The sequence below is a fragment of the Melozone crissalis genome, unplaced genomic scaffold (genome assembly GCF_028551555.1).
Source record: "Melozone crissalis strain CALT ecotype California unplaced genomic scaffold, PUWL_Pcris_2 ptg000016l_1, whole genome shotgun sequence".
In the NCBI taxonomy this organism is placed as follows: Eukaryota; Metazoa; Chordata; class Aves; order Passeriformes; family Passerellidae; genus Melozone; species Melozone crissalis.
Genome location: NW_026535794.1, coordinates 49,282,074 through 49,300,708, shown reverse-complemented (window position 1 = coordinate 49,300,708; position 18,635 = coordinate 49,282,074). Strand labels below are relative to the sequence as shown.

The window sequence follows — 18,635 nt, the reverse complement described above, 5'->3', positions numbered from 1 at the left end:
GTTGAAGGCTGTTCTAAAGCAAACAACTCATTCCAGGAGTGCTGATTTGTACATCTGATTAGCTTGTTAAAAGTTTGGGTGTTACTCAGTTCCTACAAAAGTTGTGTGATTGACATTTATTAGCTAGATCACTCAGCCTCCTATCTTTTCATGCTGATCCTGGAAGACTTCAAATGATCATTGTGACAGATAAAAGAGTTGGGTTTTTTTCCAGCCTTTTCTTAAGTATTAAAATAAAGCAGAGTCTCCCTATAGGCCATCTATATTTATTTTTCTGAGTAAAGCTTCTAGCTTTGCAGAAATATAACAAGCTGGAGGGAACATCATTATTACTTGTCTGAAGATGATGACATTGACATGAGGTCGTCTGACAGGGGATTAAAGTGGAAAAATATTGGTGGCAATCTGTTAGTAACAAGAGGATCTCTTTGAAAAAAAAGAATCAGGTGTAAGCCACAAAAAGTTGATTTGCTTCTGGGATTTTTCTTTGGTTGTTAAACTGTACTCGAGAATCCTTGCTGTTATTTGTAAATACTGGGTTTCACATGCAGATTGGGAGGAGAGCCAGTGCCATTCCAGGGCAGATGTTTCATCTGGGAGGCTGCTCCATATCCAGTTGCCTCTTTTCAGAGACAACTGTTTTTTGTATAGGATTTGGAATCTAGTTCAGTGTGTTTCAGTCTGCCCTGTTTTCATCAAAATTTGGCTGCCACTGATGGTTGATTTCTGGCCTGTTTAAGCTGGGTCAGGGGCCTCTGTGCTGTTGCTTGTATGCAGATGCTCATGTTTTTTTAACTCATGGGGAAAAATAGCATCTGCTGACAGTCTCTGGTAAAGTACCATCAGTAAATGAGTCTAAATAACCTTTCATTTGCAGAGGTCCATGGCATGTAGGAACAAAAAATGTAGGCAATCGCACTATTTCATTTTTTAGTGATGATGAAGAGGGGACAATGTGAGGAGGAGGAGGAGGTGGGAAATAAAATACGATATCAAGCACTTCAATTACAAATATTTTTGCATTGCTTTTTTAAGATTTAGTCTTCAGTCTTTTAAAAATTGGTGAACTTGTAGGATTCCATGCATTTCACAGCTATAAGCTTGGTGATTTTTTTTTCATACTAAAGCATTTTGATATGAGAGCTGGTATAGGTTATTATCCTGCTATGCTAATACACTGACTTCCAAGTGCATTTTTGTTTTTCTTTGGGAAGTATGGGAAAGCAGTGAAAAGGAGCACACATCCTAATGATGCAAAGACTAGGATTAGGACTAGTCCTAAAGACTGGGAAATGGACGCCTGAATAGTAGTGTGTTTGATCTAAAACTGCAGGATTTATTTTACTTGCCTTTTTTCATGTTTGCTGGTGGTGTTGTTCGGGGTTTTTTTTGTTTATTTTTGGGTTTTTGGGGTTTTTGTTTTGTTTTGTTTTGTTGTTGGGGTTTTTGTTGGTTTTTTTTTTATTTTTATTTTTTTAAACAATACATTTTATGTCATGAATGTTTTCTTTGAAGACACCAAAGAGTTGAAGCTTTTGTTTTCATTATGAAACCTGAGATTTTATTTGATTTTTTTCATGGTAGAAACAAGAATATTTAAGTGTCAAATAACAGGAATTTTGTGGTTTAAGACATGAGAATCTGGCAAAATTGAGGGTTGTGCCTACTGGTAATCTTAAGATAATGCTGGAGTCCATTTCCATTGGCTTCCAGGAACCTGATGAGTGGTTTGGCAATAATGAGTCAAACCTCTCTTGATACATATGGGTGAGGTTTGCATCACACAGTGAAAACTGACAACTGTGCTGCCAGCCTGTGGAGTCATACCTGCAAACCATTCATGAGAATGGAGAATCATGATGGAATGAGAAGGATCTTGGCTCACAGATCTGGCCAGTGTCAGCAAATTTTCAGTAGCAGGCAGTATTCAGGCTTTGGAATGACTTTAACCTCTGTGCTCGGCAGGTTTGTTTGAAGAAAAGCCCTTGGATTTCACTCTGTCAGAGTTCTGTCCTGCCTGCTGCTGCCTGCTTGTGGTTAAGAGTATGCTCTTTGGCCTTAAAGCCTGCTCATCTCCTCCCTGAGAGAGGACATGTGTGATACTGGGAGTGTAATGATCTTGAAATGCCTGCTTCACCATGCATAACTATGAGGCCATCAAAACACCTCATACATAATACAAAAGGGGCTTGCTCACCTGTAGTGGCCTCTGAGGGTTTTGTCAGATGTCTCTCCTGAATTTCAGTTGATGGTGAGCTCTCAGGTACTCGTTGCATAGGGCTTTGTAACACCTTTGCTTGCTTTTCTGTTCCTTTTTTTTTTTTTTTGACAGTTCTTCTGGATATAGTTTTTAAACTCTTGCATTAAATTAATTGTATTCCTTCCCACAGACTTTTCTTGGAATTTGCGTGGTATGTGTTGTATGAATGTATGTGACCATCCACGCCTTCTTCCATCCTTTCTCTTCAAGTTCTGACTGTAGTTGTTCAAGCTCAGTAGTACCTTCAGCTTCTAAAATGAAAATCCTGTTAAAAGGAAAAGAATTTAAGAAAAAACCTCTCATCATTCCCATCCCACAGTGTATGCTGAGCAGCTGGTGCTTATAAATTCTATACAAACAGATCATATTTCTATTAAAGTGGACCTACAAGTGGCATGGTGGGTCCCTGTGTTTTCTGTCATATTGCTGTGTGCAATACTCAAGTTGCTTTAAGGAGTTAGGGGCTGAAATTTTGCCGCAAGCTCCTGTAGACTGCTAAGATCCCAACACCCGATGAGATTTTGCTCCCTTGCATATCAAGAAGGTGGTTTTTGCCTAGCAACAAGCTTTGTGGTTTCTACCTGAGGATCAAAAACAGAAGTGCATTTGTTCAGCCTTTTGCGTCACTTCGGTACTGGAGGTTTTGACAGTCAAATCATCCCTGACATTTCTGTTGATGCGCAAGAAAGAATAATCCAGTGTGTTTTTCCATAGCTGTGCTGTCATTGCAGCACTGACAATAGTAAAAAGTACATTCATCACTGAATAACGAGATATCCTGGAAACATACGAGAAACAGAGACACACTTCCAACAAAAATGTCTCCCTTTTAACGGCTATTTTCTGACTGATTCCTTTTCGCTATTTATACTCTCCTTGAAATATTTTATGGAAACCTGAGTCCCTCTGAAAGCCCACCCAAACAACCAGAAGTGTATTTTACGTATTGTAGTATGTAAATGATTAGTCACCACTTCTAAATTGCTTAATAAAGGAGGAGGAATCTATATTCAGGGAAGGTGAAGAGCTGGAATTGATTGCTATATGTCTCACTTCTTCTTGCCTTCTTTTCGTTTCCCGGAAGATAATTATGAAGGATTTCTTTAAAAAATCATCCTAACAGACATTGTTGTTCTGGGTCTGAGGAAGGTAGCTGTACATTGTAAGATTATTTTCCACTTGCTTGTGTTTTCTTGGGGAAATTTGTGTACAGGTTTTTTTGTTTTAATTTAAGATTCTGTGGTCTTCTTGTACATCGCCATTGAAAAATGATGTTGTCTTCAGAAATCTTAAATGTAGCAATATGGGGAACGCATTTTATAATGAAATTTGCCTTGGGTAAAACATGATGAGATGATATTGAGCATCTGTGCACAAGACCAAGTCTTGGCAGATCTCTTCACTTGCTGCATATGATACCCTTTGGTTGATTGGTTTGTTGTCTCATTTTTGTTTTGCTCTGTTTGTCTGTCTTATGAATAGTTGATTCCCAACAAATGGTCACACTGGACAGTTCTGAGAAAAATTTTGTGTGTGTTCTGATTTTGGTACAGATATCTGTGTCTCTGTTGGTTTTGGAGGGTTTTGATTACAGCAGTCTATTTCCTGGATGGCTGTTTTCCAGGTGAAACCTTTATGCACTGTACTTCCTTGGGATTTTTGGTTTGTGATTGATTTTGGTTGATTCCCTCTCCTAACCCCTCCCCCATCTCTCTTTTGGAAGTGTGGTGGAAACAGTCATTGGAAGATGGGTGTGAGGAAAGGATTTTGAGTCAGTGTTTATTCACTCTTTGCTTGCTGAGTATTGGCTCCATGGGATACATTTGCATGTGCTTGAGTACTGGGGCATAGTTTTCCATGGTGTTCTTCCACTCCCATTGTGAGCCTACGTTTCTAATGAGCTAGAATTTCCAAAAATATCCTGCAAGAAATGCCAAAAACCTAGTGGGAATGATTATTTTCTGTTACTCTCTACAAATTATGAAATGGTTTGAGGAAAAGAAATAGTTGTGTTTGTAAATTTGCAGGATGGCAGTGATAGTTTACGGAACTGCCTGCTGGTCTCCTCTGTGTGCCAGAGCTCCCAGAGGGAGCAGGACTGGAATATTGTGAGTGGCTAAACTCCACTTCTGGTGCAGCAATATCAGCTCTTTTCACATGGCAAGTTGTAGTGTGCTGACACGTGCTGTGTGGCAATTGCAGCCGTGCACAATGTAAAATGTGCTGCAGAAACTGGGAGTCTGATAAAATCAAAAAACCTGAAAGTCATCTCCTGTTATTCTTGATTGGCTTCCTCCCCCCTCCCCAGCAGAATATGTGCTTTCTATTTGCTGGTTTTGTGTGTCTGCACTGACTGTTAAACCGTGACTCACATGCAAGTCTTGAGAAGAGCTGCCTGTTGTATCAAGACAGTTCAGCACATGGCCATGGCCTGCAAATCAGTCCAACTCATCCTAAAATGATCGCTTTTCTGTTAAATCAGCTATTCAACTGGCAAACACAATCCTGATGAACAGTAAAAGTTGCATTGCTGAGGCAACTCTTTCTTTAGGTTTATTTCTCAAACCATAACCTGGAAATCTCCTTTTTCCTCCTCACAAAATGCTTCAGAAGAAATTTTTTTGGCGGATGTTATTCAGGGAATAGGATTTCTTCCTTCTCCTCCTCTTCCTCCTCCCATTCTGGATAATTTCAAATTTTATTCAGCTTATTAAATGAACACCTCAATTCACTACCCTGGTAAAGCAGGTCACTTTCTAAAAGCACCCACCTAGCTATTCTTTCAATAGTGCTTGACTGTTGAAGTTTTAATTAAAGCAGAAGCCATAGCTAAAACGCAGGCAAATCTTTTCTCCTCATTCCCTCATTGATTTCTGTTGAAGCAAACAGATGAGCTTATATATAAATATGTATATATGCTTTTTTTTTTTAATGAAAAGTGCTGGAATTCGCTAAAAAAGGTTAGAATTGAAATGAGTAATCTTCGGTGCATAATGCAATTGTTAATTTTAGCTTCTTGCGTAGGAGCTGTTATGACTTGAACAGCCGGCTCTAGCCTTCATTAGAGAAGAAGCAGGCAGTTTTGAGACAGGTGGAGCTGGATCAAGCTGTGAAAGTCACTTGCTGGAAACTGGTCATTAGCGTTAGAAATCTGGTCCTGTCCACTTTACCCCTCCCTTGTGCCGTGGTCACTGCCGGTGTTATTTATTTCTTGTCTTTTCCAGGTTGACTATGGTGCGTCAAGCTCTGCGAAGGACCAGCATGAAGATTGGCACTCTGGACTGCTAATGGGGACATGGGACTCACATTGCCGTTGATCATTTGTGTGGACTTAACCAGCAAAGACCAACAGAAGACTCTAGAAAGGCAGTTGGAATTATAGCAGTTTTTCAGGTAAACGGCTTCTTTGGTGCAGCTGATCCCAGTGTAATTGTCTTTGTGAGCCCTGTGTAAAGCGTGTAGATGAGCTGCAGGTTGATCTGCCCGTGAAGAGCTTGTGCATGCATGTGCATTTCTTGATGAGAATCCTTATCAAATTAAGGGTTATTTAACAGACCAGTTAAAGGTCTCGCCACTCATGTTTTGAATTTTCATCAAAGCAGTTCAAGTTTCAGTTGTAACTGCGGAATAGCCAAAATCATTGGCCTTCTTGGGGAGAGCGGTGGGAGACAGGAAAATCACAAATTAGCTCACAGAAAGGCAAGTCAAGCATCAGGTTAGTTTCATATTCCATTCAATTTGTTTATGAACCTTATAGCTTGATTTCTTGTGAAGTTCACAGTCCTTCTCAAACTGGAAGATTATAGAGAAAATTGTATTTGCTTACAATGTGAAAACAAAAGCAAAAAGGGAGAGAAGTAAGTGCTTATAATTCAGTATGGTTTAGATTTTTTCACTTAAAGCATGGCTTAAAAAAATAAAGGTAAGTTATACTGAATCTATTGAATGTTTAATTTCAAACTTTAAAAAGAAAGATGGCAAAGTGTGATTTTTGCTTCATAGCTGCTGTTTCACTGTTGGGAAGTGGCAATATGTTGCAAAAGACCCTTCCTGAAATAACTTCACATTTCAAATACAGTTGTTTTTCTTGAAGATGCTTCCTAAGAGAAGTGGATGGAAAAAGAAAAGTTAAATTATTCATGAATCTTCTTTGACAATTGATCAGTGGGGGAGTGTTCAGGAGGGAGCTGGGGGCAGAGAAAGAGAGAGAAAATAATAGGCTTTAACTCTGAAAAGCCTTTAAACTTCTGTACAACAACCCTATTGTAAGCTGAGAGTAAATGCAGTTCAGTTGAGATTTCTTCATTAAAAGTAGCTGCCAAGGGCTTTCTGTACAATTTTCCTAGTACTGAAGAGTGACATAGGGTTTTGGGAAGAGGCTCAAGGTTTTAATAATGGAGCTGTTGGTTTGATCCCTGAAAATGTTGACCCTGAGAGCTTTATTGTCAAATTTAGAGTTCATACTTATCTTGAATTATTGCCTCTTAAAAAAAAGAGAAATATATATTTATAGTGGCAGTGAGCACCATGGCTTCTGCTATGCATAAAACCCATGGCTGAATACTAAAAACAGTGTTGTTGCTCATGCTTGGTTTTTATTTCTGTTTGCTTGGCTATTATTTTTATTAAAAGAAAATATAAAAAAAAATAAGAGGAGGGGAGCATCGAGATGCCAGAGACCTAGAATGGATCCTTTTTGCCTGGTACCATTGAGCTTTATAGTAGAGAATCCTTCACTGTCCCTGCCTGAACCTTGGCAGTCCTGGGGCTGGGCTGGGGAGTCACAGAACATTACCTTAAATTTGCTCTTCACAAAGACTGTTCATATCTGCTTGCTTAACCTGACACAATTCTGTTACCAGTGTTGTTGATTCAGTGCATCTCTTCAGCTGGGACGTACATAGTTTTCCACTTCTGAGCTGCACATTTTGGTTTGTTTATCAAAGGAACTGAAATTAGGAATTAAAAGAAAAAAATAAATTTCACCCCAAATTTTTTTGTGTGTGTTTTGTGTTGTGGTATCTTGACCTTTCAGGTCACCAAATCTTGTTATTTTAATTTCTGTCTGGAAGAATGTCTGAGCAAGGTAAATTGAACCAAGAGACAGCAGAAGAAGCTGCAAAAGAGCAGGAGACTGCCATCTCTGAAGCCAACCCGGACAACTGTGTTCTCAATAAATCTGAAAGCTCAGAAATAGAGGAGGAGAAGCTCAGTGATTCCAAGACAGAGCTGCAGGTAAGACAGGAATAGTGAATGGGCGTGTTAAATATCAATGTGTTACCATTGCTTTTCCATTTCTGTGAATTCTTTCATTGCCTACACTTCCCCTATTTTTCTTATGATTTTGAGATTATTTCTATTTTTTCCTTTTTAAATTTTTAATTTATTCATTTATTTTGTGTTCTTTTATTTCACTATAAAATAAATGCTGTTATTTATTATACCTTTCAAGCTCTTTAGGCTGCTGTCCATGCTATTACTTTTTCTGAGAAGTTAATTTCTAGACATCTGTTTTAAAGCTTGGTGAGACATTTGACTGTTTTCCCTCTTTGGGGATTTAGAAAACTACCTTGATCTCATGAATTTACAGGTAATACTAATGAATAATTACTTAATGTGTGGTTTGGTTTGTAGGTGTTACTGCCAACAAAAAGTTGTAATGCAAAGCCTAAGAAGGTAATTTGATAAGAAGACTTTATCGGATGAGGGGTTTTTAATCCTTTTTGCTCAATCGAATAAAAAAATAAAGGGGGAGACCACAATTTAAGAGGAATTTGGAGAGGGGGAGCATTTACTTAAGTATACCTTTTCTTACATTTTTATTATATGCAAAATTACAGAACACTGTGTAATTTTTTTTCTTGTTTATACCTGTTTGTAAAACGAATGAAAATGAACAGAGATGATTCTTGGTTTTCCCTGCTTTCTAAACTGGGTTTGGGGAAGTTGCTTTTTCAGTCTATTTAAAACATCAGATAGAAGTGATTTAGTCTGTTTATTGGTAATGCTTTCATCATGCCCACTGTCCACTGAAGTGATAACTGCTTCTCTTTTTTTGCTGTACCCAGAAACGAGGAGCAAATCAGAAAAAGAGATCCAAGGTAAGGGTCCATCTCTGTTTGGAGTTGCATGCCACAGTAGGATGAAGAATTTCAGTTAAATGTCTTTCTACAATCAAAATTGCTTTCTTTCGTCACTTGTCTGGTTGAGTTTTTTGTTAGTGTTGCAGGTTTTTTCTTGCCCCCTACCTGTATCCTTTTACACAAAGGCAAAGAACTGCCTCCAGATATAATGTGTCAAGCTTCCCTTTATCCATCATAATTTTATGCCGCTGGGCTTGCTGTGTCCTTGTGTTAGACAGCATGTGTGCTTCTATGCACCACTGGAAAAGGAAAACGTTCACCCCTTTTGCTTTAGTAATTAATGTTTCTGTTGGAATTTTATTTTAATGGAATAATCTTGACATAAAGAAACAGAGATTGACTAACTCCCTAAGGGGGGAATGGGTGGGGGCAGGTGTGAAAAGGAGCTTCTAGAAACAAATAAAACCCTAAAAAACTACTTTTAATTTTTCAATCTGTAATACACACATATTTTACTGTCCATCTTTCTTGGATATATATTACTAGAAGAAGGGAAGGGACTCCCAGAACAAACAAAAAGAAACTCCAAACCAAATGGCAAAAGGAACCTTTGAGTTTATGTTAAATTACGTTCAGTATTGGACTATCTGTTCTTTGCTGTTACAGTTTTTGGTGGTAATGAGTGAACTGTAGCTGAAATGATAAAAGAAAAAGAAACCCACCACCTTCCCTGTGTGGCAAATGTCTTGCTGCTTAGAATTCTTTTTTATCCATGTTGTATCCAGGCATATGCATTTTTTTAGACTGGGTGGGTAACAGTTATCTGGGATATTTGGGAACAGCTGATATGGGCAGCTGATGTGACTTGGGGTCAGTAGTAGTGTTTTCTGTTTTGTTCTCTCTCTCTCTCTCATTCAGTCAGGAGCTAAGGGAAAACTCGTGCGGAGTCTTGCTGTGTGTGAAGAGTCAACCCCTCGCCCGGGAGCAGAAAATCTTCATGACAACCAGGTACCCTTGCAATCATTGCTGTTAGCTGCATGGTTGACCTCCATCTCCAGTTGCATGATTGTGTTTCTTAATCGGGCATTTAACAATGTCTTTCTTGGGGGAAAAAATTACATCCAACAATGAACATGTTTTTTATGGTTCTTACTGGTTTAGCGTGAACTTTAATTTGAAATACTAGTTTTATACTATATCACAGGGTGTTGTTTGCTTTTTTTTCCAGACCCCCTGAAAATTTCAGCAAATGGAAAAGAATTCAAAAGAATTCAGATTTTAAAATTTAAACAAATAGTAACAGTCAGAAAGAATATTAATATATGTTCTTTTCTCTAAGGCTATCTCTTTCGAGGCTGCACCAAATACAGTTTTGAATATGCTCTGATTTGTGGTTCCTCTAAGACTTCAGTTCATATTAGTGTCCCCCTTCATATAAAATTCAAAGATCATTCTCTAAAATACCTTGGTAGAGCCAAGGATGCCTCCTACTGAGTGGCATTCGTTTTTTAAACTCTTGGTGTAAATTAAACTATATCAAAAAACGTGTATTTGAGTTTATCTGTACTGGTGGTGTTGTATTCCCAGCAGCTGGTAGAGTTCTGTCCTCTGCACTCCTCACCTCAGACAATAACACTGATGGCAATCTTTGCAGACTAACTCCAGAATGTACTCCAAAAAGCAAAAGTTAAGCCTCAATTACTCCTCTTTGCTTGCCTAGTAAGAGCAAGGCTTAAAAAAACCCAGCTAACTAAAACCCAAAATATGATGAACACTGCCTATAATTTATGAGATGTTTATGTGCAACTGAAATCAGCCATCGAGAGAGCTTGAGTAAGTGGCTTCTTGTGAGCTTAGCACAAAAATAAAAATGACATTTAAGTGTACTTTCTCACTGTTTCCTCTATTGACTTGAAATGAAACAAATCTGTCTCTCCTCTTAGCTCATGAGTAAGGAGAGGTTTTTCTATTTTTTTAATTTTATTGAAAGACCAAAAACCAAGTTGTTTAGCAGCAGGACATTTGCATGTTCTTCTGCTCTACAATGATGCTTATGCAGTAGATGGGCAGGTTATTTTATCAGTTGTTCTGTTGTAGGTAGACGCTTTTTGCTTGACTTGCATTACTCAAAATGCGTGGCTTTTGTTCCAATTTTGTTTGTATTTTCTATTGTTTAATGGAGAACGAGAAGGAGAAGGAGAACAGTATAAAGAGATTGTATTAAGCATTGCTGGTAGGTTACAATGTACTGCACAGGACCTGTACTAAACTAGAGAGAGACTGGCGGGTGTTGAGGCTAAATCCCTGTGCTTACACCAGGCAGAGGAGGGGTTCCTGTTTCACACAGCCTTTGGTCTTACCTGACTCACCAGCCTCAGCAAGGATTTCTTTGACCATCTTAAAATATTTATGAGAGATGAAATGTCTCCATTGACCCCATCGTGTTTTCTAAGGAAGGAATTGGCTTGGTGTCATTAATTTGATAGGAATTGCCCTTTTGCTGACCTTTTACTAATGAATGTGGCTCAACTTTGCCATGGAAAGCTGGACCTGCAGGCTCCTCCCTGGGCTGGCTGAAGGATACAGGAAGTTTTGTGCCAACCAAATTGTTTTGCTTTCACTTTAGAGGAGAAGTAGCTTATTTTTGGTTTGGATTTTTTTTAAATTAATTTTTATTTTATCTTAATGGTTTATAAACCACAGGGAATTAATTATCAGAGAATGTACGGTACCTTGCCAGAACTACTGAGTATGGATTGTACTGCAGACTTGATGTTTGTACTTATATTTGAATACTTGCCTTCATTTTCCTGTATAAGGAAAAAACTTGTTTACCTGTATTACTTGATCTTGAGTGCTTATCCAATGGTTCACTATGTCCTTACTTAAAAGAAATGTTGCCTTTAATGTTATACTATAGACCAAGAAGTGTATTATTATTGCAATTTGAAAATCTATTTTGTTGTTCACTATACTTGTATCAATGTATTTATTAACATTGTATTTTATTATTGAGAAAAATCAATAAAAATCTAAGAAAATACACAGTAGCTTGCTTTCACGACTCTACAGCCCTTTTGTGTGTTTTTTCTAGTGCAGATACATCAGTATTATGTTACATGTAAAACAGTATTTACTGTATGTTCATATATGTGCTTTTCTGTAAAATCTGTCATTTTCATCAGTGCATTTTGAAGAACCATAGTGAAGTTTAGGATTAATATCCTGGGAACAATGTGGCCAGTTACATTTTTCTCCTGTTGAAAAGCAACACAGTCACCCTGCTCTGGGCAGGGAATCAAGTCATCCTTTGGGGTTATTTGGAAATAGTTGATCCAAAGTTTGTTTGAATGAGAAATCAAACTGCCATTTGAAGTGAAAGAAAGCAGGCACAGCATTAGTGCTCTGAGCACAACTGAGCAATTGAGAAAACATTTCTCAATATATCCTTATCTCAAATGATCAGGAATTCCCACTCTCTGCCTCTGTAGGCTCAGATTTTGTGTAAGACTGTCAGCCATAACTAACAGAAGTAGGGATGAAGGGTGGTAGGTCACGTTAAATTTTGGGTCCAGGTCTTTGTTGCTCTTTTACAATGCTTTTCATCTCAAGTCTTTTGTGCCACATTCAAATTTCACAAATAGTCAGTAATGATTAAACTGAGAAGTTACCAATTTCTGTCTTACTGTGGCATGTTTATGCTCATGCCTTGTTTTGTTAGGATCTTGTCTTACGTGTCTTGTGATGGCTGATTTGTAGTTCTTTAAAGAATTCAGAAACCTAAGATTTGTAATAATTTCTGGACACATCTTTTGAATTCATAATGGTTTCTTAAAAGCACACCCCTTACTTTAAAGTTTTCTATTGATCTTTTGGTATGTTAGTATTCTTAGAAAAATAGGGAAGGAAGGGAATTCACTAGCATTCAAGAAAATCTGAAAATCTCAAGTATTGATGAATTAGGTTTTCATTAACATGATGTCAAAAAAATTATCAAGCACGCATGATTCTCTTCTATTAAAGAAAACTCTTTTACCAGGGAGTTTTATGACAGCTTTCTTCAAATTTGCTTTTTTACACTACTTAAAGCATATAGTTTTCTGGGGTGGCTTTTTTTCTTAAAAATAATGAAATACAGAAGTATGCTTCCTTCAATTTTGTCCAACCAGAACAGGATTTCTTGAAATACGTAAATTATGCCATGGTAACTTAAAAAGAAAACAATTTGGATTTTGTTGAAACAAAAGCAGTATAAAGTAATGTTGTGGGCAGGGAAAGCAAGTTCTTTAAAGAAATTAGAAAATGCAAACTAGCTTGAATTCTCAAATTGCTTAAAAAATAACTTTTTAAAGCTGAAGCACGTTTCAAAGGGACTCATAGTCTCCAAAATACTGAATTTGTGATGCCTTAGAGAAGTTCAGTTACTAAAATGTCCTTGAAAAATCACAGGGCACATTTCCCCCCTTTTGCAAAAGGCACATCTGCATATGTCTTTAAATATGAATTACCTGATAATTATACAAGAGAGCAAGCCCTCTTGTGTACAATAGAGTATGGAATTTGGTGGTTCTCTTCTACTATTAGAGCCAAAAAACTCCATCTACCTGATACTGCACTTATGTGTGCAAAACAATTCATATCAACCTGCAGACTTTCTAGTGGAACGAAAAAAGTTTTCTTTTTCACATATCTAGCCATTGATCATCACAGAACATATGTAGTATTAAATGATGTAATTAAGAAAGGCCATATGAAATGTATTTCATTATTCTGAAAAGTTGTAAGGGACAGCTACTGAAGTGTAGAATAATATAGTCCCCCTTAATAGAAGTAGCCTAAATTTTATAATATTCAAAATATTAGAGAAGTAGTGCCTACTTACCACTAAAATTTGGCCTCTAAGATATCATCATTCACCTGGCTAAAAAGTGCCATGTTTCAAATAGGAAAGAAATGTATCTGGCTCCAACTTTTCTAGCTACACATAGTTTAATGCTGATATCTGCAGGTTGGAAGCCATGGGAACTTGCCCATACCGGATCTTGCCCATAATTTATCTATCTTTTTTCCCCAACAGGAATCAATCCAACTGCAGCTTTCAAGTTTTCCTAGCTTGCAAGAAGAAGATAAATCTAGTAAAGATGACTCCGAGAAAGAAAAAGAGAAGGATAAAAATAAAGATAAAAACAGTGAAAAAGGCAAGATCAGAATGTTATCAAAAGGTGAACTTAAAAATATTTGAATTATCCTAATTACCATTGGAGAAAAGATTGTATATTTTTGCAAGGATGTATTTCTTTATTTGTGTGTATGTACACAGTAATAGTGTTTTCACACGCTGAGAAAATTCAGAACCTAAAGTGTATATGTGTAAGAATGTTTTTCGAACAAATATCAGGTTAGATTTTATTTATTTTCTAATGTAAAATCGATCTTTTGAATGCTTAACTGTGTTGGTATGAACACATAAGTATATAAATATGTCTGTGATTGCATAACAAGTGTATATAGTGCATATATAGTGCATTAGTACTCTTCTATCTAGATTAATGATAATATATTGGCATGTAACTTGTGCAGTGTAGGCAGTAGAGGGTAATCCTCTTCGTTTTTGTTTCTCTTTCATGGAGAATTTATTTTAAATGCTGCACAGAAATTCATACATGACATTTAACCTGCATTGCCATCTTCTATTATCACCTACCAAGACTTCTTCAGGAAAGACGTTTCAGCTAAATTTGGCATTGCTTTTTAAAATCCTTTTATTAATCGATGGTATAAAGTTGCATTGTAATCTCCCAAAAATAATCTTTGCCTACCTGGGTGTGGATCTGCAGCCGGTGTGAATTGTCATTTGGCTTCAATGGAGTTCTCACAGTTCACGCCAACTTGAGGATGTGTGTGTACATTTGAGTCAGGAGATAATGCTGAAAAATTAATTCTGGCTACTGTCACGCATCCCTATTACCTGCCTACTCCCAGGTGTCATTGGATTTCAGGCTTTTAATGCAAATAGAGTTCCCACTGGCATGATTCCGCATTTGCTGAGTGTACAGCATTTATTAAGTGACGCAAAGAGACACTGATGAATAAAACTTTTCTTTCCTCATTTTAAAATGTTTTTTTAGTTGTTTAAAGGAAGAACTTGGCAGGATCTTGAATGGCATTGAAGGTTTTCTGTGTTATTAAATGACCAGCAATTTCTGGTCATTGATGCAATTGATGCCATGTTCTCCTTGGAGTTGTACAGAGGAACAGTGAATATCCACCTGGTGCTTCAGAATGTATATCTTTCTTGGATAAACTCCAAATTACTTTTGTTTCTTTCAGATTGTTTCTGGAAAATAGATTTTGATTTCTAGCATAGTTAATTGGAACTGTTGAAATGAAATAAATGAGTGGAGGTTGTTTGTTTTTATTTTTCAGATTGCAGTCAAGAGTATACAGATTCAACAGGCATAGATTTGCATGAGTTTCTCATTAACACATTAAAGAATAACCCCAGGTAGGTATTTCATGCATTAGAGCTGACATTCCTGAAATTGGAGCTGGCAGTCTTTGACTTCTCATAGATGTACACTGTTTTATTTGTTTTGGAGATGGTTTTGAGGGAAAATGTAAAGGAGGTAGGCTGTTAACTGAGAAAAATGGTATAAAAAGTCATCACCTATTGCTTAATTTCACTTACAGTAACATCTGCTCTTTGTCCTTACCTTCTTTTATACAGCTCTACATGGTGATTGCAATAATACATTATAACTATTGCGTTTGAAGATTTGTATATGAATGTAAAGTAGCTTTCTTCTAGCAATGCTGCACACAATTAAAATCCTGTGCTTGGTGCCAAATTTTGCTCTCAGTATTCCCATAGTTTTCATTTGGAGCTACAAGTCCATCTCATTGTTAAATTTGCCTCTAAACATCCAAGGAAAGATCTGTAACATTGTTATACATTGTGATTTTCAATGTTCATTTCAGCTGGATGTGTTAAATAGGTGCCATGTAATTCTGCAATTATTCCCAGGAGAACTGGGAATAGCTGGGTACCTAACAGCTTGCACAACCCCTTGTACAGATGATGGAAGGCCCTTCAATTGCTTTATCTGTGCAAAATGAGAAAGTTCAAAAGAACAAAGGAGTGATGGGACTCTCTCCAGCATAGAAATGTGTGGAAATATGCTGGGGACGTTTTGAACATTTTTGACAAGGGAGGGGAGGGAAAAGGAACATCTGAGACCTTCCAGTGAAAACCAGAGCATTTTGCCTGAGAAATACTGTGGCATTGCCTCCTGGGAACCATAGCTAAAAGGTGATGTTCTTCACTGTGCTCTCTAACTAGATTAGATGTGTCCAGCTTTTTTGCAGCAAATCAATGCCTTCTGGAATTCCAGTATGTCTCAGGAAAAATGTTTAAAATTTCTGTTGTTAGCAGCTCTTCTTGTAAGAGATCTGGCTTAGGTGAAAATCTCATTTTCCATCAAAAAAGGTTGAAAAAAGACTAAAGCTATCCATAGCAGTGAGAGTCTTTCTGTGCAATGCATTGATTGCAGCCTGTTGTGGCTGAAAGCACTCTCAAACCATAGCTGAGCTCATAGACGAGTGAAATCTGTATGTCAGTGAAGGTGCAGAAAAGCAGGCTTTAGTCGTTTGCAGATGATCCAGGGTAAAAAAAAAAAAAAAAGGCATGTTTGATTTTTAATCAAGATGACTGACAACACGTGCAAAATAGCCTTGCTAACATCGTTATATGAATATTTTCCTCCGATATGTCTGCTCGTAGTTGATGGTGCAAATCCTTGCATTTCTTTTTGACAGGGACAGAATGATCCTCTTGAAAATGGAACAGGAAATTATTGATTTTATTAGTGACAACAAGTAAGTGGCGTTCCACGCTTGGTTTGTTAAGTCCCGTGCGTGTGCCGCAGCGTGGGTTGTGCGAGGGACACGCTCGTATGGACCGCAGTGCTCCTGGGGGCTGTGACTGGCACGCTGCAGGAGCAGGCTTCTGTTTCCTGCCACGTGGTGGAACTGCTTGAAATAAAGTAGATGTAAATGAAAACCTTTTGCTTTTCATTGTGTTGTAATTGCACTGGCTCTGCTCATTTAGATCCAAAAATGTAATTAAAGCGTTGAGTGTGGAGGATAATCAAATATGTTATCTCATGGCTTTTCTTTTGTGCTGTGTTATTCTAATGCGTTGGAAAATAAAACTGAGCTTAGGTGGAGGGATTCTTGCTACTATGTGGTCTTTATAATAAAATATTCCTGCAGCTTTAAAATTAGAGAGTCAGAATAGCAGCAGAGGAAAAAATTATGCTGACAGGAAATAACCATTTTGTCAGTAATAGACGGAAAAAGGGGTGTTTACCAAACTAGATCTTTCCAGAATTGCCCTGCATCTGACCTTTGGGAGAAAGGCAGAAAGCTGTTGCCAGTGTCTCAGCAAATCTGTAGGATTGGTTGTGCAGGGAGCGTGAGTGTGTGTGGGGGATTGGGGGATGAGTTCCTCCCAGCACTCAGAACACTGACTAGGCACCGTGAAGCGTGAGCTTTGTTTGTCCTAGGGTTGCACATGGAAATGTACTTATTAGAAATTCTAGAATTAATTCCTTTTTTTTTTTTTCTTTCAGCCTTTCTGTAGCAAACATTTATATGTAAATGCATCACAGAGAAGTTTTCAGTGAGATTTTTGTCCGCTGAATTGTCAAATGTATTGCTGTTTTTATTTATTTATGGCTTAGAGGGAAATTTAATTATCAATGCTATTAATTTCTTTTGTTTATAGTAATCACTATAAAAAGTTCCCTCAGATGTCGTCCTATCAGAGGATGCTAGTGCACAGAGTGGCAGCTTACTTTGGAATGGATCACAATGTGGATCAGACTGGAAAATCTGTGATTATCAACAAGACCAGCAATACAAGAATGTAAGTAACAGCGCTGTTGTGTTTTTCTTTGTTCCCTTTCTCAAGACAGGAGCTGGTTTGTACCATGACTATGTGGTGTAATTTATATATACATATAAATTTTTGTTTGTTTTTGTGGCAGCAGTGAGTGCTGTTTATTGTTTTCTAGATTGGGAAGGGAGGACAGGGTTCTCCTGGTGAGGTTATCTAAGGCGATAAAGATACATGAGGAGAAATCAACCTAACTGGTTTCTTGCAATAAAGCAAGGTATCTTGGAATGTCACTTTTCCTGATTTCTTAGTGCCACCACTTTACTACAGAAGTGAGCTCTTTGCTTTGCAAGTCACCTGATACTACACAGCTACATCCCAAATAGCCCAAATGTATTTGGAAGATTGCCTCTTTCCTTGTTCTGGCTCTGCCTGCTTCAAGAATCATTTTCTGCCCAGCCTGATTATTTAGGATTTGGTTTCCCTCCACCGCCTGGTGGAGGGAAATGGTGATTCATTCCCTTTTCTTCTCCTCCCATTTTGGTTTATTCCACTTTATTTTCCCTTCAGATCTCACTGTTTGACCACAGTGTTTCTGTGAAATACAAATTCCTTCTGATGGTTCAAATGCATTGCAGAATTCCTGGCAGGTTAAACCTGTTCTGATGTAAGTCTGTGCTTCTCCATGGACTGGTTAAAGCTCTGTAAGGCAAAACTGTATCAAGCTAACCAAAACTCGATATGAGCTGCGGTGATGGATCCGTGCCTAATCACCATCACTTTTCCTGCCAAGTGCCACGTGTGTTAAACATAGCCTTCCTGTCCCTCTCTACCTATGAGCTACATAATGAAGAGGAAGTAATTACAGCTGGGTAATGAAGTTTTGGTATCTGGTATTGGAACAGGAAAGCCCCATTTGAAAATTGTGTACTTCCTGTATTCAATTAGTAGGAGAAATCTAAACATTTGTTTTATTTATATATCCAGTAGCTAGGTGATTTGTTTATATCCAGTTGCAGAGAGCATTTTCTAATGTTGTTAGCTTCTCCTGTAGAAGGGTGGAAGGACTTGGGAATGGTGCTGTGCAGGGCTGGGAGTTGGATTCAGTGATCCACATGAGTCCTTTCCAACTCAGCTTATTCTGATTCTGTCACTACCAAATTCTTCAAGATCAATACACATTGGTATTTGCTATTTCACTGAGCCCTGAAAGTCTTCTATCTGAAATTTAAGATAATGGGCAGTTTATTTTAGATCCTTTTCTTGGGCTGTCCCTGAGATACTTGGATATCTGTGAAACAGCACTTGGGCATTAATGTTTTTAAAGGTTTGAGTAGGGCATGCACTCACAGTTTGATTTTCAGAAGTCAAGAGAATTACAGTAGCTCAATAAAAC

The 18,635-nt window shown here is 37.7% G+C and overlaps 1 protein-coding gene across 20 annotated transcripts in view; it reads left to right on the top strand.

Annotated features, from left to right (window-relative positions):
* The window catches only part of ARPP21 (cAMP regulated phosphoprotein 21), a 142,793-nt gene that overhangs the window by 32,227 nt on the left and 91,931 nt on the right, over nucleotides 1-18,635 (top strand). For 11 of the 20 annotated variants that reach the window (XM_054273294.1, XM_054273310.1, XM_054273306.1 and 8 more), the window contains exons 2-10: nucleotides 5,485-5,653; nucleotides 7,296-7,495; nucleotides 7,895-7,936; nucleotides 8,329-8,361; nucleotides 9,262-9,351; nucleotides 13,421-13,565; nucleotides 14,770-14,848; nucleotides 16,159-16,218; nucleotides 17,129-17,269. In XM_054273294.1, the coding sequence (XP_054129269.1) occupies nucleotides 7,334-7,495; nucleotides 7,895-7,936; nucleotides 8,329-8,361; nucleotides 9,262-9,351; nucleotides 13,421-13,565; nucleotides 14,770-14,848; nucleotides 16,159-16,218; nucleotides 17,129-17,269 (752 nt within the window). In that variant the 5' untranslated portion in view covers nucleotides 5,485-5,653; nucleotides 7,296-7,333. Of the gene's footprint in view, nucleotides 1-5,291; nucleotides 5,394-5,484; nucleotides 5,654-7,295; nucleotides 7,496-7,894; nucleotides 7,937-8,328; nucleotides 8,362-9,261; nucleotides 9,352-13,420; nucleotides 13,566-14,769; nucleotides 14,849-16,158; nucleotides 16,219-17,128; nucleotides 17,270-18,635 lie in introns of those variants that run through there. The other 9 variants (XM_054273302.1, XM_054273300.1, XM_054273307.1 and 6 more) reach the window with 3 other exon arrangements.